Source organism: Delphinus delphis, chromosome 5, assembly GCF_949987515.2.
Source record: "Delphinus delphis chromosome 5, mDelDel1.2, whole genome shotgun sequence".
Taxonomy (NCBI): Eukaryota; Metazoa; Chordata; class Mammalia; order Artiodactyla; family Delphinidae; genus Delphinus; species Delphinus delphis.
In genome coordinates this window covers 102,992,586-103,019,494 of record NC_082687.1, presented here as the reverse complement: position 1 = coordinate 103,019,494, position 26,909 = coordinate 102,992,586, and the positions used below count along the sequence as shown (strand labels likewise).

Sequence of the window (26,909 nt, the reverse complement as noted above, 5' to 3'; positions counted from 1 at the left end):
CTTCTTTGGATGACTTACCAGCCTTCTGCCTGTTCAGTCCTGCTCCCCTCCAGCCCATCATCCTGAAACACAAGCCTGCTCACTTTCTATTCTGGAGGGGCTCCCCATTGCCTGCTGGATAAAGCCCAATTCCCTTAAGTTAGGATTCAGGCTCCATCAGGAAAGGTGACCTCTGCTAGCTCCCTGTGCCTTGGGGTTCCTGTGTTTTCCACATCGCTCCGGTTTTACACATGCTGATCCTTTCCTTCCTGTCCTCTGGCAGCTCATAAACATCCTGCAGAACCCTGACCAACTTTCTCCACCTCTGTGATTCCTTCACATCCCCCAAGCAGGCTGGTAGCCCCCCTTGCTGGGATCTAGTGGCATTGGGACATCTGATAAACCTTGTCACTCTGTGACATTGAGACTATTCCCCTGGTTGGCACTTAATACATTTTTGTTGACATCAGAATAGAATTTTTGCCCAGGGGGAGACTTTAAAGATTATCTAGTTTTACTTCCTCATTTAAGAGTGAAAAAAACTCAGGTCCTGAGAGGCTTTGGGAACTGGCCAAGGTCCTGAAGCTTGATACAACATTGAGGAATGGAATCGTGCTGTGCAGTTTCTTCTGTAGTCCAAGCCTTATTCATTGGATTGTAGCTTACAGACCTCTGTTAGTGAGTGTGATCGTCTCTGTTTATGGTTACCTTCAAGCTCTTGCTTTTTCCAGAGTTATCAGAGTCTCTGCCCTCAGAGCTGCCCCTCAAGGGCTGTGGGACAAGGGTCAGCAAGTCACTGACTCCTCTGCTTCTTCGAGCAGTTGAAGGATTTCAACTAAATTACTCCTAAAATGTCTTTCAGAGAAATCATTCTATATGCTCTCCCCTTCAAACTTTTCCTGGTTTGGGGAGGGGGTGGGATTTAATATATGTCTATTATGGACACTTTAAACAAAAACCCTTCCACACACACAGACACACACACACACACACACACAGACACACACACAGACAGACAGACAGACAGACACAAGGAGAAAGTTAGAAGAATAAGATAACATTTCATCATATCCCCACCACCAGAGATAACCATTGCTAGCATGGTAGTTTCTTGCCTTCTGCAAGTCTATAAATATATTTATTACATAATTGAAGTCAAATTGTATAAACAATCTTTCCTCATGCTCTTGTAACTTGTTTTTAAGCATTTAAAGCATTTCTTTTGAAAATCTTTTTTTGTCTGGCATTGCTCTTCATAAATGCAGTGGTGGAACGCATCAAAGGAATCTGCTACCAGCTAATATGTGATTAAAGTGGTGATAATAACGGATCCTTTTCCAGAGACAAGAAGGAAAGTTAGTGCGGGCTCTGGGGGTGAGACAGCTGGGATCACTGAGCCACCTCTTTTTCTTTATTCTTAGATAATGAAGTTTAAGGTAGATAGGCTCTTTGAAATTCTGTACTTACAATGATTATCAGTGGAATTTTTCTGCAAGATTTTTGCCCTCATTTTACAGATGGGGAAACTGCAGCTCAGGGAGGGAAAGGCTCAGGGTCCCACAGTGTGGTAGGGGAGGAGCTGAGAGTTGAGCCCCCCCCCAATGAGGGCCCAAGTCCATGGTCTTTACGAGTATGTTCTGCTGCTTCCCATAGCATTGTTTGTGGTTCTCATCATTTCTCCATTGGCTGTGTCATCCAGGTTCACCCTCCTCCAGGCTTTCTCTTTCTAAAATACTGATATGACCATGTTACTTCCTGGCTTAAAACCCTGCAGGGAGCCCCCTAAGCCTGAAGGTTGATGTCGCAAATCCCTAACCTTCTCTTGAAGGCCCTCTGGGACCTGGGCTGTGTGTCTTGCCATCTGCAAGTCCTGCCCATGTTGTTCCCTCTGCCTGGCTCACCCTCATCCTGGCGTGGTTCATTGTCCTCTCCCCACGGGTCACCTCCTGGAAGGTCTTCTTTGTCCTTTGAGCTGGGTTAGGGACTGCCCCTCTTCTCTCCTTGCCCTAGTCACACGTGTCGCCCCAGCCTGTGTGCCTGGCCATTCCTCTATAGGATGCTGAGCTCCTCGGAGCAGGGCCTGGGTCTCTTTCCTCCTTGTCTTTCTTTGTCAAGAAAGGTTACCACCACATCTAGACATTGAGTCAAACCTGGCAGTAATTGTGATGTAGCCACTTAATAGAAATTTTCAGGGAAATGGAATTATAGCAAAGCTTGGTTTTTGCAGCCATGAAGTGTGAATTCTGTATTTAAAGCATTGTTCTAAAGATTTCAAAGGAATTACTTGGCCTCTGATGAAAGTTCAATAAAGATATTGATAGTTAAGTGTAGTTTTGAAGGGATGGCTTTTAGCCAGAGACTCAGGAATTCTAAAATTCTGCCCTGCTAGTCACTTACCGCAAAAGGGTGAGCTGTATACTCAGAGAGGGAGTCAAAGTGTTCACAGCGGCACAAGCCCCTGAGGACTCAATGCAGGGCTCCTGGTAAAAGGCCAGGCTGGAGCCTGAGCCCTGGAGAGGCAGCTGCGGTCTGAAGACTACTGCCTAGACCATGGGGTGTGAATCCTGGGTCTGTTACTTGTTAGCTCTGTGACCTTGGGCCATTTATTTAACTTATTTATACTTTGGCATTGTAATCTGTAAAATATGGATTAAAATAGTGCCCACTTTATACTATTGCCACGGGGAGTGAATGGATAAAACAGGTAAAGCACTTGGAACTATCCTTGGCACTCAGTATCTGCTCAATAGGTATTAGCTATAATGATGGTGGTGATGATGGTGATAATGATGGTATTGATGGTGATATTATGGTAAGGATGATGATGGTGATGGTGGTGATGGTGTTGTTGATGGTGATGATGATGGTGGTGGTGATGGTGATGTTGATGGTGATGATGATGATGATGACGATGATGGTGATATGAGCGATTATGGGGATTTTCCTTCCCATAAAGCTAAATCTTGAGATTCAGTCTTCTTTGGCCATTTATATGGAGGAGGGAAGTTGAAGACTAGAGGTGTTGTGGACAGGTCAGGGGATCAGGACCTAGCTTAAGTTAGTAACAGAGGTAAATGAAGAAGGTTGAAAAGAAGAAAGTGGGACTTGTGAGTGGGCTTGCCCCAAGTAGGCAGTCTTTACCTAGGTTTGCTTATCACCTGGTATTGGAAAGTAGGAATTGCAAGATCTCAACGTGGAGATTCAGAGAAGGTGGAGGTGGGAAGAGGAGGAGTGAGGTGGCTTGTCTTGGCTGTTCTACTTCCTAAAGCAGGAAGGGAGGGAGACTTTGAGAGAATGAGTTAGTTTTGTTCCTGATTTTTTTAGTACGTGGACGCTGCCTGCCTGTAATTCTGTCCCAATATCTGTTTCTGGTTCTCATCCATCAGACAAGTAACTTCTACCACGGTGTGGGAGGTTGAGACTAAAAATGTGTTTAGAAAACCACACAGCCCCCTGGACGGCAAGTAGTGTAATGTACCGGGGAGAACACAGACTTTGGAATTAAGCAGAGCTAGTCTGTCCCTCTTTAACTATGGACTTTGATTAACTACCTGATCTCTTTGCATCTCCATTTATCTATCAGTGGAATGGGAATAATACATCCCCTGCAGGATTGCTGAAGATTGAGTGAGATAAAGCAATACCACACTTTTTCAGTTTCCTAGGGCTGACATAACAAATTATCACAAAGCTTAGAACAACAGAAATTTATTCTCTCACCGTTCTGGAGGTTCGAAGACTGAAATCAAGGTGTCGGCAGGGTCATGCTCCCTTTGAAGACTCTAGGGAAGGATCCTTCCTTGCTTCTTCCCGGCTTCAAGTGGCTCCTGGAAATGCTTCCTTGGTTGTAGCTACATCACTCCAATCTCTGCCTCCATGGTCACGTAGTCTTTTCTCTGTGTGTGTCTGTCTCCAAATCTCCCTCTCCTTATAAGGATACAGTCACCGGATTTAGGACCCACCCTAATCCAGTATGACCTCATCTTAACTTGACTATGTGTGCAAAGACCTCATTTCCAAATGAGGTCACACGCATAGGTACTGAGGGTTAAGATTTCAGCATAGCTTTTTGGAGGACACAGTTCAACCCCCTACAGGCATCTAGCCCAGGGAGTGGCATATTGTAGGTGATCAGATGTCATTCATTCCCTTACCTCTCCATTCTTCTCCCTAAGGCTGTAACATTAGAAGTGTTTGCCTTCTGTCAGTAGCGAACTTTGAAGACAAATCGCTGATCTATAGCCTTTTGTTCTCTTTAGACACAGATGTTTTGTCTCCTTTCCATCAGTATTTTAATGTAACCTGTTTGCACTGCTTTTCATAGTTACCCAGTTTATTGATTTTCTTCTTATCTGATAGGTTCACAAATCAGAGCTTAGAAGGCTATTTCCAGTGCAAATGGAGAACTTGCGTTTCAATTAGGTGCTAATGAAAATGTAAGATTTAGAATCAGGATGTTTGAGTCTGAAAACAGAATTGGTTTCCTGACCACCTCTGATAACAGCCTCTATGGACAGAGGCTGATTCATCATAGGTGAGTCATATGTGGCAACACACTTTGATTCAGGTTCCAGTAATTGTCTGGACCGAAGCTCCTGTTCCCAACCTAGCTTGGCTTTGACTGTTTGGAAGGTCAGGTTGGCTTTGTTGGTCTGTCAGAAAAATTTAACCTTAACTACAGTGTGCATTGTGGCCACAGTAATGAGGAATGCGTTAGTTGTCTTCCAGCTCCTACATAATGCATCAAATGTTCCCGTAATCTGCAGCCACTTTTTTACTGAAGTATAGTTGATTTACAATGTTGCATAAGTTTCAGGTGTACAGAAAAGTGATTCAGTTATACATATATATATTCTTATTCATATTCTTTTCCTTTGTAAGTTATTAAAAAATATTGAGTATAGTTCCTGTGCTATACAGTAGGATCTTGTTGGTTATTTTACATATAGTAGTGTATATATGTTAATCCCAAATTCTTAATTTATCCCTCCTCCCAACCTGTCCCCTTTGGTAACCATGAGTTTGTTTCCTATGTCTGTGGGTTTATTTCTATTTTGTATATAAGTTCATTTATATCATATTTTTAGATTCCACATATAAGTGATATCTTAGGATATTTGTCTTTCTGTCTGGTTTAATTCACTTAGTATGATCATCTCTAGGTCCATCCATGTTGCTGCAAATGGTATTATTTCATTCTTTTTTATGGCTGAGTAATATTCCATTGTATATATGTACCACGTCTTCTTCATCCACTCATCTGTTGATGGATATTTAGGTTGCTTCCATGTCTTGACTATTATAAATAGTGCTGCAATGAACATTGGGGCCTGCAACCATTTTGAATTAAACTTGTCACAGGTTGGCTTCTCTGGAAGCAGATGCCAAGACAGAGTTGGGGTATAACATGGTAACCAGTGTGCAGAAAAGTTGACATAGCTGGCCTGAGACTGCTATCCTTAGAAAGCCCTACTTACAAGGTTAGCCCTTGGCTGGCATCTGGGAACTTGGATTTCAGGATGATTCTCACCATTTACTGAACTATGGGTGGCTCACCCACCTAAACTGTTTTTATAAAGAATATATTTTATGTTGAACACCTCATTTCCGTCTGGAGTCTGGGATTTTGGTACATGCCAGGCAGAGGGTGCCTAAGTGACTAGTCCTGAATAAAAACCTTGGGTACCGAGTCTCAAATGAGCTTCACTGGTGGACAGCGTTTATGCTCATTGCTGCAGGAATTAAGTGTGCCCTTTGTAGCTCCGCTGGGAGAGGACCTTAGAAGCTTGCTCCTGGTTACCCCGGACTTTGCCCTACATGCCTTTTCCTTTTGCTGAGTTTTCTTTGTATCCTTTCACTGTAATCATAGCTGTAGAATGATTATATGCTGAGTCCTTTGTGATTATATATGAGTCTTAGTGAATCATCTAACCTGGGGGTGGTCGTGGGGTTCCCCCAACACAATCAGATCACCTGTGAAGGGGAGGAGGAGGAAGCAGGTTTGGGCAGAGAAAGAAGTCAAGTGTGATCCAGGCTGACAAAGCTTCACCTTGCAGAGAGCTGTGGGGCAAGTGTTGTCACCTGTCTGAGCGTCCCTCATCAGGCTAAATGGCTGACCATTATGCCTCTGCCTTGTTCTGTTACCAGATGTCGGCATGACCTAGGTGAGGTGGCTCTCTGCAGCTGATCTAGACCATGAAGTGGGAGGTCTACTGACCACACTGCCCATAGCTGGACACCTAGTCCTTCCCTGAAGGGAGATCTGGGTGGTGCATCTCCTTGTCTACCAAACTTACCTTTAGAACTCATTATTATCATTTTTTGTCTCCTGATTATACAAGTAATACATGCCCATTATAGAAAACACAGAAACATAAAGAGAAAATTCATCAAGTAATTACGCTCAACAAAAGTCTGGAATATTTTCTTCATAGGTTCCATATGTATATGGGTGCATATATATTATTTTAATGTAATTGGAATTTTTATGTATATACAACTTTGCGTCTTCTTTTAAAATGTTATACTAGCATAGAGACACTTTTTATATTACTAAAAATTCAGCACGCAAAAGTCAGTTGCTTTTATATACATACACAATGAACAATCCAAAAAGGAAATTAAGAAAACAATTTAATTTACAGTAGCATCAAAAAGAATAAAATACTTAGGAATAAGCTTAACCAAGAGATAAAAGACTTGTACACCGAAAGCTACAAAACACTGCTGAGAGAAAATTAAAGACCAGTAAGTGGAAAATCATCCCTTGTCCATAGACTGGAAGACTTCATATTGCTCTGATCTACAGATGCAGTGCAATCTCTGTCAAAATTCCAATGACATTTTTTTTGTAGAAATAGAAAGAAAACCCATCCTAACATTCATATGAAATCTCAAAGGAACCCAAATAGCCAAGACAATCTTGAAAAAGAACAAAGTTAGAAGTCTCACACTTCCTGATTTCAAAACTTATTACAGAGCTGCAATAATCAAAGCAGTGTGGTAATGTCATGAAGACAGACATAAAGACCAATGAAAAGAATAGAGAGCCCAGGAAAAAAAAAACCCTCACATCTATAATAAAATGATTTTCAACAAGAGTGCCAAGACTATTCTGTGGGGAAAGGATAGTCATTTCAGTAAATGATGTTGGGGAAACTGGATATCCAAAATAAAGTTGGGGTCCAAAATAAAGTTGGACCCCTACCTTATACCATGTACAAAAATTAACTCATTAATTTTTGTTCATTTTGTTAATTTTAATCAAAGACTTAAATGTAAGACCGAAAACTATAAAGCTCTTAGAAGCAAACATGTGGGAAAGCTTCATAACATTGCATTTGGCAGTGATTTATTGGATATGACCCAAGAACACAGGTAACAAAAGAAAAAAAAAACAGATAAATTGGACTACATCAAAATTAACAACTTTTGTGCACCAAAGGACACAATCAACAGAGTGAAGGGCAGCTCACAGAATGGGGGGAAATATTTGCAAATCATTTATATGATAAAAGGTTAATATCTATACCACATAAAGAAATCCTATGTCTTAGTCTGGGCCGCTATAACAAAGTGTCATAGACTGAATGGCTTATACAACCCACATTTATTTCTCACAGTTCTTTAGGCTGGGAAGTCCAAGGTCAAAGTAGATACGCCAGTAGATATGGTATCTGCTGAGAACCCATTTCCTGGTTTGTAGATGGCCATCTTCTCATTGAATCCGCCTTTGGCAGAGAGCAGAAAGAGCTCTGGTCCATTTGTCTCTTTATAAGGACACCATTTACCTCCCAAAGGCCCCATCTCCTAATACCATCACAAGGGCGGTTAGAATTTCAACATATGAATTTTGGGAATACACACAAACATTCAGTCCGTAATGTCCTACAACTCAATAACAATAATAACCAAACAACCAGATTAAAAAATTGGTAAGAGACTTGAATAGGCATTTCTCCAAAGAAGATATACAAACTGTTTCATTTTTTTAAAGTTAGACAAAGGTAGCTAACTGAATATAACCATTGAAATTGGGAGAAAGTGTAGGGAGGGTTATTTGTAGGTAACAATCCTTCAAAATTTGGGGGTAAAAATTCGTCAGCTAAAATCCACATCTGTCGTAGCAGGAATTCATAAGTAATGTTGACACATCAAGGAATAAAGATGTCTGCATAATTTTTAGAGTATTTAAGTTAACTAACCATTCTGGTTCACTAAACCATAGAAACTGAAACCAGTATCTCTTTAAGATAGTTGCCTCTGGGAAGTGGGGTTAGAAGAGGATGCAGAAGGACACACAGGATATTTGCTTCTCTTTTTAAACCCTTGGTTTCTGTTAAACACCTTTTTTTCCCCTAGCAGGCATGCATTATTCTGCTTCTCAAAACTTGTAAAATGACTGCATGATTGGCCGTTATGGATAGAATAACTCATAGAAGCTTAAAATATTTAACCCTTCTTTGTGTTGTGCAGCATTTAGGATACGTCCCATTTGTGTTATTTTATATGATGTTCTTAAAAGCAGCCTTATATATAAATAAATCTTCATGCATATTTCTGGATCAAACCAACCTGTGTATAAGCTTTTATGCCTATTTTTGTATTATCTCCTGAGGAGTGAATCCTGGGTATGAAATCACTAGGTTAAAGGGGTGAACATTTTAAAGCCCCTTGTTATGGACACAGACATTTTTTCCCTTTCATTTTTGAGTATAGACATTTTGGTGAGAGCACTCCAAAGGATGGAAGTATCATAAAAATCTTAGTCTCTTTTAGTCCAGGCCTGTTTTCGAGGTCACGTTCTGAAGAAATGACTGGGTAACGGTCACCACGTAGCATCTCCCTTTCTGTACCAGTGGAGTGGCCTTGGGTCACCCAACCCACAAAGGAAGGCAGGGCCAGAACCACTTACATTTAGTCAGTGAGTGCCACGGGTTAGGCCCTCTTCTAGTGACTTCATTGGACTCTGTTCATGTCTCATGTTTAATCCTCAGTACAACCTTTGGAAGGCTCTTGTCTCTGTCTTACAAGGGAAGAGCAAAGGCAAGGAGAGATGAAGTTACTTGCCCCAATGCCACACGGCCAGTAAGTAGCAGAGATGGGTCCCACACCCAGGGGTCTGAGTCTAGAGCCCAAACGTCACTCTCTGTGCTGTTACAGGCCCTTATCTGTGAGAAGCAAGTAGGCTGGGTCAGCCCCGGTCAGTGTCCACAGGAAGAGTGTAATCACACGAGGGGAGAACGCATCAGCATCTTCTTAGTTTCTAGCATATTGCCTGGTACACAGGGGACACCCAGTACCTATTTGTCGACTAAATAGATAAGCCAAACTTTACACCAAACTCCTCTACATTATTATTTTGTTTAATCTTCATGCTGTGAGGTACTTTTATCCCCATGTTACAGATGAGAGAACTGAGGTTTCCAGAGGTCAAGTCACTTGCCCAAAGTATAGAGCTGTTTCGATAGAGGAGGCATTGTAATTCAGGCCTGTAGGATTTTTTTTTTTTTTTTTTTTTTTTGGCTGTGTTGGGTCTTCATTGCTGCACGTGGGCTTTCTCTAGTTGCAGCGAGCGGAGGCTACTCTTGGTTGCGGTGTGCGGGTTTCTCGTTGCGGTGGCTTCTCTCTTGTTGCAGAGCACGGGCTCTAGGCTGCTGGCTAGAGTAGTTGTGGCACGTGGGCGCAGTCGTTGTGGCTCGCGGGCTCTAGAGCGCAGGCTCAGTAGTTGTGGCGCACGGGCTTAGTTGCTCCACGGCATGTGGGATCTTCCCGGACCGGGGCTCGAACCCGTGTCCCCTGCATTGGCAGGCAGATTCCTATCCACTGCGCCACCAGGGATGCCCCAGGCCTGTAGGATTTGAAACCAGAGCTGTTTTTATTTTGCTCAGAGTGTCTTTGGGAGAATTCAAGAAGTTAATTCTTATGAAACCCTTAGCCTAGGGGTTCTCAAAGGGTGGGAGCTTCCCCTGGGAGCTTGCTAGAAATGCCTCTTCTCGGTTCCTGCCCCAGGTCTAGTGACTCAGAATCCCCGAGGGAGGGGCCCAGCAATTTGTTTGCACAGACCCTGCAGGTGATTCTGATGTGAGCTCCGACGTAGGAGCACAGCCTTAGCCCCAAGCCTGCCCCATGCTGAGTGCAGCAGCAGCTGCTGCTGTCTTTGGCATCACGTTCTAGATCCCAAAGAAATGGTGGAGGGAGGGGAGGAATGTGGGGTGTCTAGAACTTACTGCTTCTCACAGTTGTTATTTGGTGCCAGCCCCTTCTGGCCCATCAGTGGACTCACAGTGGTCCCAGGATGTCGCTGACTGGAGCCCGGAGGAAGCCTTTGAGGAGGGAGAAGTACGCTGAGCACATTAAGTGAAGCTCACGTGAACTCTCGAGCTCCCCCTGGCGGGTCATTTACTGGATTGCCTGGCAGCTGGTCTGCCTCCCGCTGTGTGATGCCTCCCCAGCCACGTGCATCCTCCAGGGTGATCCTGAAGTCCAGAGCGGGCTGCACCCCTAATGGGACGTGTTCCCAGGGCGGGGAGAGCGGACAGCTTTGAGGGAAGTTGAGGGCACCCTGGATTCTTCCTCTGCCCTCTGCAAAATTCTGCCCGACTCAAAACATTTCACAGATCCTTAGTGCTGCCTTAGGTTTGTTACATATTTGATTTGAGAATTTAACATTCCTGAGCACCTGTGATGTGCCAGGCTTGGGGTGGTTGGCCCTACTGTGTGCAGGCCTCCATGCTCAGCTCCTTGAAGTGCTTGCCCCGTTTAACTTGGGCCCGGAGAGGTCCAGCAATGGTCTCAAGGCAACCAGCTAATAGGTGGCAGAGCTCGGTCTAAACCCAGGTCGGTTTCACTAACTCTGCGCTTGTTCTGCTTTAACGCAGTTGTAACTTGACTTGAAAAATGTAAAGTGTGGCCACAAACAAATCTCTCTCTCTTATCCCCATAGGTTCTACCAAACCACGGCCTCCACGCAGCAGGGTTCTTCGTGGCCTTCATCCTCTCCCTGGTGCTGACCTGGGCTGTGCTTTTCTTCATGGTTCGATATCAGTGTCTGAAGGGAAGCATGCTTACCAGACATCAGGTGGGAGTCCACGTGCATCCTCTCCCTGGAGGGTAGTTGGTTGGTGGTAGATGTGAGGTTGAAGTTGATCCTTCAGTTCAGTCAGTCTCAACTCTGTATCGATGTCGGGACCCCCAGGGAACCGTGAGGCATGCTCATTCCCAGGCCCTCCTGCACAGACTCTGACTGCTTTGTCCCGGGAGCCATGCCCAATCATTAGTAGTTTTTAAAAGCTCCCTGGATGATTCTAACAAACGACCAGGATTGGGAACCCCTGCAGTCTGACTGAATAACTGAGCGCCCACCTGTATGGCCAGCTGTGCACTCATGCCACACCCTGACTCAGGTCCTGGTCTACACTTCCCTCTGAAAAGTCTTTGAAGACTTACTTTGTTTGACCTCAGGGTGAAGCCCGGATGCCTTAGCATGGCTTATAAAGAAAGTCCCCTGTGGTCCAGCTTCACACCTCAACTTCCGGCTCTACCCAATGACTGCTGAGCTCTCCACACTCACCTGGATGCTTTTATAATCCTCTCTCCGCTCTTCAATGAGCAGAGCTCTGACGCATCCTTTAAGACTCATCTCGGGCCTTGCCTCTCCTTGGAAGTCATCCCTGGCCACTTCCTGGCTGAGTTGGGGACTCTCTCTCTGGGTTACTGCACTAGCTTTTGGACTCCACCCAGCATTTATCCCCACCTGTGAACTCCTCAATCTCTGTTTTCCTGTCTTGGCCTGGGTTCCCACAGAAGCACATCCTGAGACTAGGACCCAAATGCAAACAGTTTATATGGGAAGTGATGCCAGGAAGTAATGGTAGGAGGTGGGGAAGTGAGGCGGGAAGGGAAGGCAGTCAGTCAAGCTTCCACTGTGGGCACCTGGGGCTTTATCCCACCCAGGATAAAGCCTGAGGGGAGAAGGAGCCAGGGTATTTAGCCATCAAATCCCATTGGTCATTGGTTGACGACAAGGGGGTGAGGGGGCCAGGACAAAGGGTAACGTTATTTCCCTGGCATAGGCTCTGAAAGCCAGCAGGAGCCTTCAGGGGAGGAAGCAGCATAGGTGTTGGCCGGTGGATCTTGGGCTAAAAGGCACTGAGCGGCAAGGGCGAGGGGACACGGATGAAGCATGGATGCTGGCTGCTGTAATCCCCATTGCCTTGTACAGAGCCTGGCGCTTAGAAGGCACTCAGTAAACGTGTGAAGGAATGAATGAGCCCCCAGCCAGAGGATGGGCAGACAGAGGAAGGAAAGCAGGGCACAGTCCTAGGGTGAGAAGGCACTGCTGGGACTGAGCACCCTGGTAGGTTGTTTGTTCCTTCAGGGCCATGGAGGCTGCAGCTGCTGTGACTCTGTCACCCAGAGGTCCAGCAGCTTGGAAGGAACATCGATCATCTTTCTCCCTCACCGTACAGTGAGGAAACTGAGGCCCGTGAAGCTCAACAACCTGCTTCACGTGGCCGAGTGTAGGCTGGACCTGGCTTCCGAGGACCACCTTGCTGCCCTCTCTGGAGGCTGGCAGTCCTGTGCCATTGTTCATTTTGTTTCTGCTTCCTGGAGAAGAGAGTTGTTATTTCAAAGTGAGGTCAGCCCACAGTCTCCTTGGCAGGCAGAAGTGAGGAAAAGAAAAATGGCCCATCTAAAAAGACATTCCACTTACTCTCCAAAAAAGACATTCCACTTACTCTCCCAAAGCTGTTATCAATCACAGAACAGAACTCATCCTGCTACTTCGATGAAGGAGCAGGATTCATTTCTTGGAGATTAAAGGCTGATTGTTACAACCGCAGGAGGAAAGCACAGCGTGAATTTGACTTAAGATCTGAAGCCTCTTATAGAATTTTTTTTTCCCGACATCACAAAACAATCTCTCTTCACATTAAAAAAATTTTTTTCCATCGTGGTAGTAACCAAGGAGACAACATGCTGTAAACAGAAGGCAGCCTTTAGAGTTAGATAGACTTTGGGTCAAAAACCAAGCAGGCTCTTTATGAGCTGTGTGAACTCAGATAATGTCATTTCATCTCTCTGAGCTGCAGTTCCATATACGTGAAGTGGGGGCATCAACACTGACTTGGTGTGACGGTTTCATGGTATGACACATACAGGCACAGGGACAGGAATTCTTAAATGTTGGTTATAATTATCATGCATTTCTGCAGAAATAATGATGATAGTGAGCAAAACAGATATATCATCTACCCAATCGGAGGGTGAGCTTAATTATCTCTGATGTCACTTCCATGTGACAACTCTATAGTCTGATTAGAAACCAGCCAGATCCATGATGTTGACGTCCATCTGCCAACTGTAATTTTCCTCTGCATGATGGTGATGATGATGGTGATGGTGATGATGTTGGTGGTGATGATGATGGTGATGGTGATGATGTTGGTGATAATGGTGATGATGGTGATGATGATGGTGATGATGTTGGTGATAATGGTGATGATGATGATGGGGATGGTGATGATGATGGTGATGGTGATGATGTTGGTGATAATGGTGATGATGGTGATGATGATGGTGGTGATGATGATGGTGATGGTGATGATATTGGTGATAATGGTGATGATGATGATGGGGGTGGTGATGATGTTGGTGATAATGGTGATGATGATGACGGGGATGGTGATGATGATGGGGATGGTGATGATGTTGGTGATAATGGTGATGATGATGATGGGGATGGTGATGCTGTTGGTGATAATGGTGATGATGACGATGGGGATGGTGATGATGATGGTGATAATGGTGATGATGATGATGGGGATGGTGATGATGATGGTGGTGATGATGATGGTGAAGTATTTTTATTACATCTTTATAGTTATAAAGGTCTTTCCATCCATTGCTCTGCTTTATCCACACAACAAGCCTGTGCAGGGCTACCAGAATTATTATCCCACTTCTTTGATGAGAAAATGAGGCTCAAGGACGTGCAATGTCTTGCCTGAGTCTTACCAGCTCACAAGTGGGTGGGGCCAGCTAGGTTCTCTGACTGCAGATCCCCACCTACCCTCATGACTTTTCCAGCTTGTGACGTTCACAAGGCCTACTCAATTGTGGTTTCTGAAATTCTCCTGAAGGTTCAGCATCACGAGAGCAAGCTGGAGCGCTCCCAGTTCACCTCAGCTGATGGTATGAATGAAGATCTCGCGCTAAATGACCAAATGATAGACATTCTGTCTTCAGAGGACCCCGGGAGCATGCTTCAAGCCTTAGAAGAGTAAGAATTCTAAGTCACATTATACTTCCATGGATATGATGAATGTTTTACCTATAGCAGCATGAGAGCAAACACTGAGTGTGTTTCATTCATTAATTCATCCTCTTAATCATTAATTTGTCATTCAGTAGTCATAATCGAACAACTGCCATGCCCTGAACACTATGCTTGGTATTTGATAAAAGAGATAAGACATAGGTTGAGCTGTGAGGCAGTCTGACCTAGTGGGAAGACAAACACAGAAACAGAAGTGACCATAAAAGTTTGATGAGTACCATGCTAAGATCGGGGCTAGCTGAGCCCAGGAGAAAAAGTAATTACCTCTGAGCAGGCCATGGAGATGCTTCCCAGAGGAAGAGATATTTTAACTAATTTTTGAAGCACGGGCAGAAGTTTTTCAAGTAGATGAAGGGAGGAGAGGCTTTTCAGGCAGAGGAAAGACAGGACAGATGCCAAGATAGGAAGTGACCAAGATATGTACATTTGGTGAAGTGTAAGGAGCTCAGTATGATTGATGTGTTGATTGGAGTATTGAGTAGTGTATTGAAGGAGAGGAAGTAACACCTTGAGAGAGAGGCCAGACCAGGTGATGTGATTGTTGGCTAAACTGAATTCAGTTCTTTTTATTTTATTTTAAATTTTTGTCTATTTATCTATCTATAATTTACTTTTAAGGACAGGACCCGAGTATCTTTATTTTATTTTATTACTTATTGAGGTAATGTTGGTTTATAACATTATATATTTCACGTGTACAACATTAAATATTTCTACTTCTGTATACCCTGCAGTATGTTCACCACCAAAAATTTAGTCTTCATCCATCACCATACAGTTGATCCCCTTTACCCATTTTGCCCTCCCCCACCATTCCTCTGTGGTAACCACTATTCTGATCTCTGTATATACATGTTTGATTTTGTTCATTTATTTTGTGTTTTTGTTTATTTTCTATATTCCACATATGACTGAAATCATATGATATTTTCTTTCTCCACCTGACTTATTTCACTTACATAATACCCTCAAGGTCCATCTATGTTGTTGCAAATGGCAAGATTTTGTCTTTTTATGGCTGAGTAATATTCCATACACATATCACATCTTTATCCATTCATCTGTTAATGGGCACTTAGGTTGCATCCATATTTTGGCAATTGTAGTGATGCAGTGAGCATAGGAGTGAATGTATTTTTTTCAAATTAATGTTTTCATATTCTTTGGATAAATACCCAGAAGTGGGATAGCTGAATAGTGGTTCTGTTCTTATTTTTTTTGAGGAATCTCGATACTGTTTTCCATAATGGCTGCACCAATTTACATTCCCACCAACACTTGTTATTTCTTGCCTTTTTGATAATAGTCATTCCAACAGGTGTGAGGTGATATCGCATTGTGGTTTTAATTTGCATTTCCCTAATAATTCATGCTATTGTTTTCATGTGCCTGTTGGCCATCTGTATGTCTTCTTTGAAAAAATGTCTATTCAGCTCCACCCATTTTTCAATTGGGTTGTTTTGTTGTTGAGTTGTATCTGTTCTTTATATATTTTGGGTATTACTACTTATCAGATATATTGTTTACAAATATCTTCCATCCGGTAGGTTGTTTTTCGGTTTTGCTGATAGTTTCATTTCCTTTGCTGTGCAGAATCTTTTTAGTTTGATGGAGTTCCATTTGTTTATTTTTGCTTTAGATTCCTTTGCCTGAGGAGACATATCTGGAAAGATATTGTTAAGACCCATGACCAAGAGCATACCACCTATGTTTTCTTCTAGGAGTTTTATGGTTTCAGGTTTTACATTTAAGTTTTCAATCCATTTTGAATTGACTTTGGTGTATGATATGAGATAGTGATCTAGTTTCACTTTTTTTTTTGCATGTGGTTGTCCAGCTTTCCCAACACCATTTATTGAAGAGACTGTCCTTTATCCATTGTATGTTCTTTGCTCCTTTGTTGTAAATTAATTGTCCATAGATGCATGGGTTTACTTCTGGGCTCTCAATTCTGTTCCATTGATCTATATATCTGTTTTTGTGCCAGTACCACACCATTTTGATTACTATGGCTTTGTAATATAGTTTGAAATCAGGGCGTGTGATACCTCCAGCTTTGTTCTTTTTTCTCAGGATTGCTTTGGCTATTCAGGGTCTTTTGTGGTTCCACATAAATTTTAGAATTTTTGTTCTATTTCTGTGAAAAATGTCCTTGAGATTTTGATAGAGATTGCACTGAATCTGTAGATTACTTTAGGTAATATGGATGCTTTAACAATGTCATTCTTCCAATCCACTAGCATGGAATATCTTTCCATTTCTTTGTGCCTCCTTCAGTTTCTTTCAACAGTGTTTTATAAGTTTCAGTGTACATATTTTCACTTCTTTGGTTAAATTTATTCTTAGTTATTTTATATTTTTTGCTGTGATTGTAAATGGGACTTTTTTTCTTAATTTCTCTTTCTGGTAGCTCATTGTTAGCATATAGAAATGCAACAGATTTTTGTATGTTGATTTTGTACCCTGCAATTTTATGTGTTTGTTTATTATTTCTTTTAGTTGTTTTGGTGGAGTCTTTAGGGTTTTCTATGTATAAAATTAGGTCATCTGCAAATAGTGACAGCTTTACTTCTTTCTTTCCAATTTGGATAACTTTAGTTTTTTTCTTCCCTAATTATTCTGTCTAGGACTTCCAATACTGTGTGAAATAATTTCTCCCTTTAGGTCTGTTAATAATTGTTTTATATATTTTGGTGCTCCTATGTTAGGTGCATATACATTAATAACTGTTATGTCTTCTTAGTGAATTTTCCCCTTTATAATTATATACTGTTCATTTTTGTCTCTTGTTACCTTTTGGGCTTGAAGTCTATTTTGTCTGATATGAGTATGGCTACACCCCCTTTTTTGGCTGTCATTTGCTTGAAGTATCATCTTCCATCCCTTCACTTTGAACATGTGTTTTTCTTTAGAGCTGAGATGGGCCTCCTGGAGGTAGCATGTAGTTGGGTTTTGTTTTTTAATCCATCCAACCACCCCATGTCTTTTGATGGGTAAATTCAGTCCATTTACATTTAAGGTTATTATTGATAGATGAGGACTTAGTACTGCCATTTTACCTTTTGTTTCTGGTTGCTCTGTCTCTCCACTGTTTTCTTTCCCCCATGTTTCTGTCTGCCATTTTGATTTGGTGGTTTTCTCTGATGTTTTTCTCAGTTTCCTCTTTTTATGTTTCATGTCTCTGCCCTAGATTTATGTTTTGTGGTTTGTGTAATACTTTTCATAGATAAAATAGTCCTTTTTATGCTGATGACATCTTATCTTCGTTCAACTCTATGGGTTCCACCTTTTTCCTCTTCCCCTTTTTGTTTTCTCAAATTATCCATTTTTATGTTGTGAGTTACCAAACTGAAGTAGTTATCATTATTTTTTCTGCTTTTTCCCCCTCCTTTAACCTTTATGCTATGACAAAATATTGTAAAACCTATTCTGGGAAAGAGTAACAATTTTCTGATTCTATTTATCACCTTACTCAAACTTTGGGGTACTTTGCCTTTTTGTTTCTGAACAAAGGGCTGCTTTCAACATTTCTTGTAAGACAGGTCTAGTGGTGATGAACTCCCTCCGCTGTTGTTGTCTGGGAAAACCTTTATTTCTCCTTCATATATGAATGATAACTTTGCTGGATAGAATATTATTGGGTGACAGTTTTTATCTTTCAGTATTTTGAGAATGTCATTCTGCTCCCTCCTGGCCCATAAAGCTTCTGTGGAGAAATCTGGTGATAGCCTAATGGTGATTCCTTTGTAGGAACCTTTTTCTCTGGCTGCCTTTAAAATTCTTTCCTTGTCATTGACTTTTGACAATTTTAGTGTAGTGTGTCTTGGAGAGGGTCTTTTTGCCTTGAAGTAATTAGGTGTTCTCTTAGCTTCACAGACTTGTTTATCCAGTTCCTTTCCCAACTTTGTGAATTCTCAGTTATCATTTCTTTAAATAAACTCTCTGTTCTTTTCTCCCTCTCTTCCCTGGAATACTCATTACCTTAATGTTACCCTTCCTAAATGAGTTGAATAGCTCTCATAGAATTTCCCTGTTTTTTAACATCTGATTTCTCTTTCCTCTTCTACTTGTATCTTTCTAGATTTCTATTTTTGAGCTCACTAATTCTCTCCTCCATATGGGCTGCTCTATTTCCAAAACATTCTAATGCATTATTTACCTTGTTTATGAGTTCTTCAGCTCTAGAATTTCTGTTTGATTCTTGTTTTGAGTTTCAATTTCTTTGGTAAAGCATTCCTTCTATTCATTCATTTTATTTCTCAGCCCATTGAGCTGCTTTTCTGAGTTTTCTTGTAGCTCACTGAGTTTCTTCATGACAGCTATTTTGAATTCTTTATATGTTAGACCCCAGTATTCCGTGACTTTAAGTTTGGTTTCTGGAGATTGTCATTTTCTTTTTGTGGTGCAGTGTTACTGTGGTTCTTCATGGTGCTTGATGAGTTGTTCCCCTGCCAGTGCATCTGAAGTAGCAAACACCTTTGTGCTTGGTTCTGAGCTGCCTCTAGTTAGATCTGAGAGTTGGCACTTTTCATCCTCCACTGCCTCTGTCAGAGGTGTGGCTCCATGTTTTCCTTATCATTTCTTGTGTCTCCGGGTTTGTTGGTGCCTTGCTGTTGCCACGGTCACTGGCATTGCTACCTGGGGCACCAGGATGAAAGGCTTTTCTGCCGCGTCTGGGAATCCTTGAGTTGCAGGCTCTGCCACCACAAGGGGTAGTAGAGGGGAGCTGGATTCACACAGGCACCTCTGCCTTGTCCAGTGTTGCACAGTTCATGAGCTCTGCTGCTGGGGGCTAGGGGGTTGAGGGGTCAGAGTCATGGGTGCCTCAGTGGCTGGAGGGACGGGGTCCCAGACCCCACTGCCACTGCTGCCCACTTACCTATGGCCATGGGCGCTGCTGCGGCCAGGATGTCAGTCTTGTGTGCTTCTTCCCCCTGCTGCTACTGGGATCTCTGGGGCTGTGGGTTCATCTGCCATGGCTTGGGGGGCCAGGACTGCAGGCACCAGTCCTGCTGTTCCCCCAGTTCTGCCCCCTGTGTGTGTTCCAGTCTGCTCACCTTTAGATGTACAAATATGTGGAATTCTCTGGCATCCTGTCGGGCAGAGGCACCTTTGTTGCATTGTGGGTGCCTTACTGGTTACTGATTGAAGGGGAGACAAAGAGAGTGTCTCACTCCACCATGATGCTGATGTCCTCCAGTCCACCCATTTATTTTTATTTATTTAACAAATACTTATAATGTTCTATGTATGAGTAATAGAACGTAGAACCAGACATGGTTCTAAGAACTTTGCAAATATGTATAATCCTCTGAACAACCCTAGGAAGCAGGCATTGATGTTTTTACCATCTTACAGGTGAGGACTTAAGGTTAAAAAGCTTGCCCTAGGGCACACACTAGTAAATGAGAGGGGCAGGTTTTAAACCCACTTGCTGTGGCTCCAGGGTACATGCCCTTAATCAGGGTGCTGCACTGACCACAATTTCTCCTGGCCAGGCAATGGACACAGTCTGCTGGCTGACTGTAGCTCAGTAAGTTTCATCAATTTGGCCTTTCCTTCTTTCACTTCACAGATAATTGGCAGGTGACTTCTTTATATGTTCCCTTTTTTCAGTTGTTGCTAAAATGCTCAGTCTTATCTTTTATTTCCTGAAGAATATTAAGTATACTTATTCAGTCTCTGTCTGAAAACTTCATTATCTTTACCCCTGTCCTGTGTCTATTACCTCTTGTTCCTCTTAGTTTATGATCCTATCTTCCTGTCTCCTTGTATGCCTAGGTAGTTTTGATTGTGTGCCAGACATTGTAAATGAAAATGGAGAAGACAGTTTGAGGACTAGGATGATGTTATCTTCCTCCAGGCAACTAAGGGTTTTATTATGGATTACCTCAATCTCATCAGAAATTGAGTTCATTCGAAGCTGGGCTTCATTTCCTCCAAGGGCTGATCTGTTTCAGGTGTCCTTTACTACTAAGGTATGAATACTAAACAAAAGGCCAAGGGATTTTATCATGGTGACATCTCCTCTGCAGTCTTTGGACTCCAGTTTTCATCATCAGAAATTCTGCTCAGCTTTTCAGCCCCTGGGCTGCCTCTTCTAGAACCACAAGATGCTCTTAGGAACACAGTGACCCCAAATATGGGACTGCCATCTCTGAGCTTCCTATTCTCCTAGATCTTAGCCTCATATTTACTCACTGCCTTGTTAGCTCTCAGATGCTTTCAAACAGATTTTGTTTTTGTCCAAATTTTCTGTTTTCAGTGGGATAGTTTGTCAAAATTACCTAGACCACTGTTAATAGGAACAGAATCCTTCTTTGTGTAACTCATACTCTCCACAATGAACCAGATACAGTCCCTGTTATCAGTGGCAGCCTAGGAGGGAGATTGGTGTGGAAACAGACAAGACTCAAAATAGCATAGAGCAATAGGACTATTGAGTGCATTGGTTAAGACCATGGTCCCTGGAGTTAGGTCAGGTTTAAATCTGGGCTGTATCCCCATGTGGCCTTGGTTTACTTGCTTAAGTGATGGCTTAGGATGGAGAAGAGGAGCTGGGTCACAGAGATCTCTGGATGTCAGGGCTCCAGAGTAGGCATTGGAGACCCAGGCAATGGTTTATTAACACGGGTAGATTTTGTTTTAAAAGACTACTCTGAATGCAGATGGCAAATGGCTTAGAGGGGAGAGTGAGGGAGACTTTGCGGGAGATGTTGAGGTGTGATGTCGGGTGGGAATGGTAGACTTGAGGAGGAGAGGGTCAAGTGAGAAGAGCCTACAGAACCGGGTAACTCGTTGTTACCTTACTGTGTGTGTATGCACAGGGTGGGTGCAGTTTGGACATTGAAGGGGAGGGAACATTTTTGGATGACTCCCCAGGGTTCTGGGTTTTGTTTGTTAGTTTATTTATGTATTTGTGTTTGAGGCGGGGGGGACCACCCAACAGTTCCAGCTGCTCAGTAGATCCAGAGGCTGCAGAAGTGTCCAGGAGATTGGAGGAAGGAGAGGGGCTCACTTTCAGGACAGTAGTTAGATGCTGAATCTGGGGCAGAGGTCTTTGGAAGATCTATGTATGCCAAATATACCATCTGAAGAGATTGGATTCTCATTTGGTTTTATCCGCTTTTTATTTATGCTTTCTTTGCTTTCTTGTTGATTATTGACTGCTGATTATTAATACTGGGACCATGTGGGAACTCTTCAAACTGGATTCCATGTACAGCAACCTTTTTCTGAGTCTAGAGTCAAGAGGCATAGCTTCATCTGCCCATTTTCCACTGGGGAGTAATTTCTATGAATTTTGAGTCATTTCCATACTGATAAGTTATAATGCCTTATATTCTTGTATAATAACTCATATTTGGGTAGTGTATAAACATGTACAGTCTCTCTCCCAGGCCTTAGTTAATTTGGTCCTCATCCTGATGCTGTTTAGGGCATCTTATTTTTAGTAGTTGATAGTTGGAGAATCTGATGCATGGCTAAGTAAAGAGGTTTATCCATAGTCACACATCTAGTAGGTGACAGAACAGGTCTCGAGCTCTCAGAATTTAATATTGAGCACATGATACTTTACAAATATTCCCTGAGCCTCAGTTTCCTCATCTCTCATCTGGAGAAACCATAACCTACTGCTCTGGGATACTGTGAAGTGTACTGATATGAAAGATACATGATGGTAGAGTTTTCACTGCGATGTTACCTCTAAGCCTGGATCTCAGTTCAAGGGAGATTAGCAGATGCTGAAGAGAAATGTTCAAGATGATCAGCACTTTCTTGAGTCTTTCTCAAGAACATTGCAGATAGAACCGAAAATGGAAGAGCTTGTCACCGAACCAAACTGGGGTCCACTCCCCTGTGTGCAGTAAAGCCAATCTGCTGACACCCGCTTGTGGTGAAGGAAAGTACAGCTTGATTGCAGGGCGCCAAGCAAGGAGTTCAGGGCAGCTGGGGCTTAAAACCCCGAACTCCCGGGTAGGTTTCATCAAAGAATTCTTTAACTTTTATTTTATTGAAGTATAGTTGATTTACAGTGTTGTGTTAATTTCTACTGTACATCAGAGTGATTCAGTTATACATATATACATTCTTTTCCATATTCTTTTTCATTATGGTTTATCGCTAGATACTGAATATAGTTCCCTGTGCTATACAGTAGGACCTTGTTGTTCATCCATTCTATATATAATAGTTTTCAGCAAAGCATTTTAAAAAAATTTTTATTGGAGTATAGTTGCTTCACAATGTTGTATTAGTTTCTGCTGTACAGCAATGTGAATCAGTTATAAATATATATATATATCCATTCTTATTTAGATTTCCTTCCCCCTTAGGTCACCACAGGGCACTGAGTCCATCAGCAAGGCATTTTTAAAGGCCAGGTGAGACAGGACTGTCCCAGGGTATGTGATCAGCTCCTGCACTGTTCTCTGATTGGTTGATGGTGAGGTAACAGGGTGGAGTCACAAGAGTTAATGTTATCAGTCCTCAGGCACCAGTAGGTCCCGGGGGGGGGGGGGGGGGGGGGGGCTACATGCTCAAGTAGTTTATTTCTTCCATTTGGTAGGCGTTTTAGCATCTGTAAAACAGCTCAAGAAATGTGCATCCGATACTGTTATCTAGGTCCTTCGGAGAGGAGCTACAGCAGAGGATATGGGGGAGGGGTCTGTCCCAGGAAGGCCCCATAGGGTCCTGCTCTGTTACAAGCTCAGAGGCAAAACTGAGCATCTGTGTGATCCTCTCTCCATGGAACCTGATGGTGAATAGACATGGACCCAAGATAGAATCAGAAACAGCGAGTGTGGCCTCCTCGTCTATAGAGGGACCGCTTATCGGCCCGAGAGGAGAACTCTGTTGCGTCTGACTCACAGCACTTTGTGGGCTGAGGGTATTCTAAGCAGAGAGGGGCTTTCCTCCTGCTTGAAAGGCAGCTCCTTCCCAGCTGAGTGAGTGCCTCGGTGCAGGGCCAGGCCATCAGCTTCGTGAGTGCTGGGCTGACCTGGCACCCAGCTGGGAATTGGGCCTGTTAATCCATTGCTGGGTGTCATGGTTGTGCAGCCATTCAGTTGTGAGCCTTCATTTTAGCTGAATTCCCTCATCAGAATGCCAAGGGCGACAAATTAAAATCCTCCACACTGTCTGAGAGAGCGGAGGGAGGACAGGCAGTGGGGAGAAGGGGGGTGGTTATGGCGGTGATTCGTAAATATCTCTAATTATATTAAGTGGTACGAGCAGGTGATTATCAATGTATTTTGTAACTAAAAGTCTGTTTTCTTCCAAAACTTGAAAATGAGTAGAGTGAAATGATTTGGTTTGTGTGATCAGCACTTAGATGTTTCATTTTGCGAGTAGATCAGACTCTGTCACCTTCTGACCTAATTAATGAAGCCAAATCCAGTTTTTGTACGCTGACACCGAATTAAATCTTGGAGACAGAGTTTTGGGTGAAGTAGAAAAGAATAGCTTTATTTCTTTGCCAGGCAAAGGGGGCCACAGTGGGATATTGCCCTCAGAACTGTGTGTGCCGGGCTTCCCTGGTGGTGCAGTGGTTGAGAGTCCGCCTGCCGATGCAGGGGACACGGGTTCGTGCCCCGGTCTGGGAAGATCCCACATGCCGCGGAGCGGCTCGGCCCGTGAGCCATGGCCGCTGAGCCTGCGCATCCGGAGCCTGTGCTCCACAACGGGAGAGGCCAACAGTGAGAGGCCCGCGTACCGCAAAAAAATAAATAAATAAATAAAAATTTAAAAACAAAACAAAACAAAAAAACTGTGTGTGCCAACCTGGAGCGGGTAGAGAGAAGTTTTATAGTAATAGTTCAAACAGGGCGTGATCAGCTCGTGGACATTCTTCTGATTGGTTGGGGGTGAGGTAAGCGGGAGTCAGCATCACCAACCTTCTGGTTCCAACCGGCCTGGGATCTACGGGCTTGTGGGTAGCACACAGTTAATTTCTCCTACCTGGTGGGGGTCTCAGTATCTGCAGAACTGTTATGTGTATCCCTTGAGGGGGAACCAGCACCCTGCCCCGAGGCTGCACTATTTCTTGACTGTTCCTCCCTTGTCTAGTATCCTCTCCTTTCCCTAATTAACATCTGTTTGAACCTGCCCTTTGGTACTCAGGGAAGGTCATAGAGGCTGAATGAAACCTATTTCCTGTGATCAAGAAATGGGGGACACAGAAAGGCTTTTTGCCTAGGAGCACCATAGGATCTTGCTCGGTGTCATTAGTACTATAAAATAGGAAAGTATTGATCATCCCGGTTTTGTTTTAGATTCAAGACGTGTTAGCCTATGAAAAGCTAACACTAAATATAGGGATAAAGTCTTCCTTTACCCCTATATTTTATGAGATTATTCTCAGCTGCTGCAATTTGCTGATCCTGGTGTGTGAATGCAATAGGGATATTGGGGCTCACCAAGATTTTATTCTTGTAAATTACTTAGTAGCTCTGGACTTTTATATTTATTTCTCCTTGGGAACTGATCTTATTTTGTCTGAGGAGTGTTTAACATTGATTATCAAGCATGACCTGAAAATCCTCACCTAGAGAACTAAATTTTCTCCTCGCTTCCTCTCCCATCTCTCTGCCCTCCCTCCCCATCCTGACACTCAATATTTACTGCATGCCAGGTCTGTTTAAAGCACTGTGATTGGACGCTCATTTTGGGACCTGGTGATTATTTTAAAAATCGTAACATTGCCAATTACTTTTAATCTTTCCATCTTGATTTATGTCAGGCGTAGAAACTCCCAGAAAGAAAAATGTCACTCAGAATGTCAGGGGATTAATATGCATGGGAATCTGTGATAGTCTCCCCACTAAAAATAGAGTTTTTCTGCAGCAAATCATTTATCCCATTTGTAATTCTTACCTGAGGTTTAGCTGGGATTCTAAATAGGCCTGTGATTTGATTGCCACCTCATTTCCGAGACCCATCAGAGCCATAACTTTGCCCTATATTGCTGATTTATTTTTGACAAAGAGCATTTCCTTGGTTTGCTTGGTTGTTTATCTTTTACATTGTTTATTCATAGGCTGCCTCCTACACAGAGCATTTGAGGAAGGAATATTTCCTTTGATATTTATCAGGCTCCCCAGCTATGGTTATAATGGAGGTGGCTCAGCCCCAGTCATGCTGGGACAGGAGAAAGGAGGAAATGACCACGACTTGCTGGTCCTGGAAGCTTCTGGAAGCATAGTGTGCCCACAGGGTTTTAGCTCCAGCCTTGCTCTGGCTCTGACCACCACCAAGCATCTCACACCCATGCCCTTACTTCATCCTCATAGCAACTCTAACAAAGGAAGCTGACGTTCGGGAAGGTTTATTGGTTTTGCCTGAGGTCACACAAGTGGTGATAGATTTTGTCCAGGCCTGAGTGCTTTCAAATCCACCGTTCTATTGACAGAACAGCTTTTTAAAGACTGAGCTTAGGTTTTTCTAGAGAGGCAAAGAAAAATAGGAGTAGCTAGTAAGTCCAGGTCTGCGTTTATTTCCTTTGTTATTAAAAGGAAGCTTACTGTTATCTTTCGATGCTACCGACATTACCTTCTAAACTGCCTCAGAATCATGTTTTGTACTGAAATCGAGCAAGACCCTGTGGGGCTCCTGGCACAGAAGTCTTTATGTCCCATTTCTTGACTCTAACCTCCATGACCTTCCCTGAGTTCCAAAGGGCAGATTCAAACAGTTGCTAATCCACAAAGGGAAGGGATGCGAAGACAAGGGAGGGGCAGCCAAGAAACAGTAGTGCAGCCTTGGGGCAGGGTCCTGGTTCCAACTCAAGGGATACACATAGCAGTGCCTTTAAGCTCTTTAAGATGTCCACGTTCTTCATAGGAGAAGGACCACCTGAGGCTACATTAAAGGAACCAGAGAAGCTCATCGAGAAGATTACTTGAGACCAGATTAGAGGTGCAGGCCAAGCATACATCCTAATCTTATCAGCAACCCCACCCTTGAACCGTTGCTATAAAACTCCCCATCAAATCCTCCTGGGTTGGGACACATAGTTTTCAAGTCAGGGACCTGCAGTGTTCCCCTTTGCCTGGCAAAACAATAAAGCTATTCTTTTCTACTTCACCCAAAACTCTGTTTCCAAGACTTGATTCGACACCTGTGCTGAGAGGCTGAGCTTTTGGCATCAGTACCAAGTGGGTGTTCAGAGTATTTGTAAAACTGAGGCCTTTAAACCTGTGTCTAGGCATACCTGGGAGATACTGCAGGTTCTGTTCCAGGCCACCGCAGTAAAGCGAGTTCCATGAATTTTTTGGTTTCCCAGTGCGTGTAAAAGTTATGTTTACATTATACTGTAGTCTATTAAATGTACAATAGCATTATGTCTAAGAAAACAATGCACATACCTTAATTTAAAAATACTTTATTGCCAAAAAATGCTTTTGATTTAAAGTGAGAGATGTGTAACTTCCTTTCACTTGAACCCTTAGAGGTCATTGTGGGGCTGTTACGGAGTCCAAGCTCGCTCTGCTCGCTGTACAACAGGTCAATAAATTGGAGACGAGGTGTTGAGGCAAGGAGCATGACTTTATTCGGAAAACCGGCAGACCGAGATGATGGTGGACTAGGG

General features: G+C 43.1%; 1 protein-coding gene across 2 annotated transcripts in view; it reads left to right on the top strand.

The window, feature by feature from the left end:
• EVC2 (EvC ciliary complex subunit 2) overlaps positions 1 to 26,909 on the top strand; it is a 138,617-nt gene that overhangs the window by 29,826 nt on the left and 81,882 nt on the right. For both annotated transcript variants that reach the window (XM_060011807.1, XM_060011806.1), the window contains exons 8-9: positions 10,925 to 11,059; positions 14,124 to 14,263. In XM_060011807.1, the coding sequence (XP_059867790.1) occupies positions 10,925 to 11,059; positions 14,124 to 14,263 (275 nt within the window). The remainder of the gene's footprint in view (positions 1 to 10,924; positions 11,060 to 14,123; positions 14,264 to 26,909) is intronic.